This window comes from Perkinsus marinus (genome assembly GCF_000006405.1).
Source record: "Perkinsus marinus ATCC 50983 genomic scaffold scf_1104296969520, whole genome shotgun sequence".
Taxonomy (NCBI): Eukaryota; Perkinsozoa; order Perkinsida; family Perkinsidae; genus Perkinsus; species Perkinsus marinus.
Window position 1 is genome coordinate 1,610 of NW_003202807.1, and position 1,096 is coordinate 2,705.

Genomic DNA, 1,096 nt, shown 5'->3' on the forward strand with positions numbered 1-1,096 from the left:
CCCATCAATGCAACTTTGCTTCTGCAGATGAGACACATATATACATATCCCACCCAGCTGTGAACACGACAGCACCCTCTTTTCGGCTATGAAACAAACCGTGATCTGCGAGAACGCATCAAACTGTGGGCAAAGCATGCCGCCTACACCGTCATGGCAGGTTTTCTGTAGAAGTTGTGACGCCTGTCCCATTTTGTTCTTTATTTTAAGCTTTGTGTCAACGCTAAGGCTAGTCAACGAATTACTGCCTTGTTGCATAAGTATTGCTATAATCTGTTTTCCCTTTAGTATGTCTGAGCAGCTGAGTTCCCAGTCCACGGCGAATCACAACAACATTGGTACCCTTCAGCAGGATGTTAACGTGCACACTACGGACGAGGCTTCTGGTTCTCAGCCTGGCTTGGCTACTACTGGGCAGGATGAGACTTCTCACCGTGAGAGGTCTAGATCGCCTGAGGTTGTCTTAGATGCAAGCATGGCTCGTCGTTTGCTTTCTGAGAAGCTAGGTGTTGAGCGTGACTTGTTGGTGTTTATGACCTCTACTGAAGCTAATGCTCTTATAGACTCAGTTGACGATTTGTCCCCTCGTTTGGCGCTGCGAAGGTGCTGGGCAGTGGCTTCGTCTGAAGCTGGATCTGTTAGGATGATGGGTCGGTCAGCGCAGCCACCGACTCAAGGACCAGTCTACCATGCCGAGTTACCGGTGGGTTCCAAGACTGGCCCTTCTAGCACCGTCTCCTTTGATCGACTTTATCACGATTCTCAGGATCATCGTTCTGACGTCAAGACCATGACTGCTATCGGTCAGCTTCCGATCCCGGGTGATAAGGTGTTTCAAGGTCGAGATGACGCAAGAAGTGTCTCCTATTTCTGTCGAGAGCTTGCTCTGACTGGTCAGTTGTATGCTTTGAATAGTGAGACGATGTTTCGTTATGTTCTTAGATGTCTATCCAGTACTGTGAAATCTGAGTTGTATGACTTTCTGGAGCTACAGGGTCTACTCATGGGAGCAGACTCAGTGGCCAGACTCGTCAAGGTCGAACAGTATCTGGTTGGCACTTATGGTATTACTAATGATGCCGTGAGGTATCGTGCT

At 48.6% G+C, this 1,096-nt stretch overlaps 2 protein-coding genes across 2 annotated transcripts in view; one reads left to right on the top strand and one right to left on the bottom strand.

Annotated features, from left to right (window-relative positions):
- Window positions 1-192, bottom strand: part of Pmar_PMAR023895 (hypothetical protein) — a gene marked incomplete at both ends in the record, with an annotated part of 992 nt that extends 800 nt beyond the window's left edge. The window contains one exon of the mRNA XM_002767920.1: window positions 71-192. Coding sequence (XP_002767966.1) covers window positions 71-192 — 122 coding nt within the window. The remainder of the gene's footprint in view (window positions 1-70) is intronic.
- A 97-nt stretch (window positions 193-289) lies between these two features.
- The window catches only part of Pmar_PMAR023896 (hypothetical protein), a gene marked incomplete at both ends in the record, with an annotated part of 6,461 nt that continues 5,654 nt past the window's right edge, over window positions 290-1,096 (top strand). Inside the window, one exon of the mRNA XM_002767921.1 lies at window positions 290-893. Coding sequence (XP_002767967.1) covers window positions 290-893 — 604 coding nt within the window. The remainder of the gene's footprint in view (window positions 894-1,096) is intronic.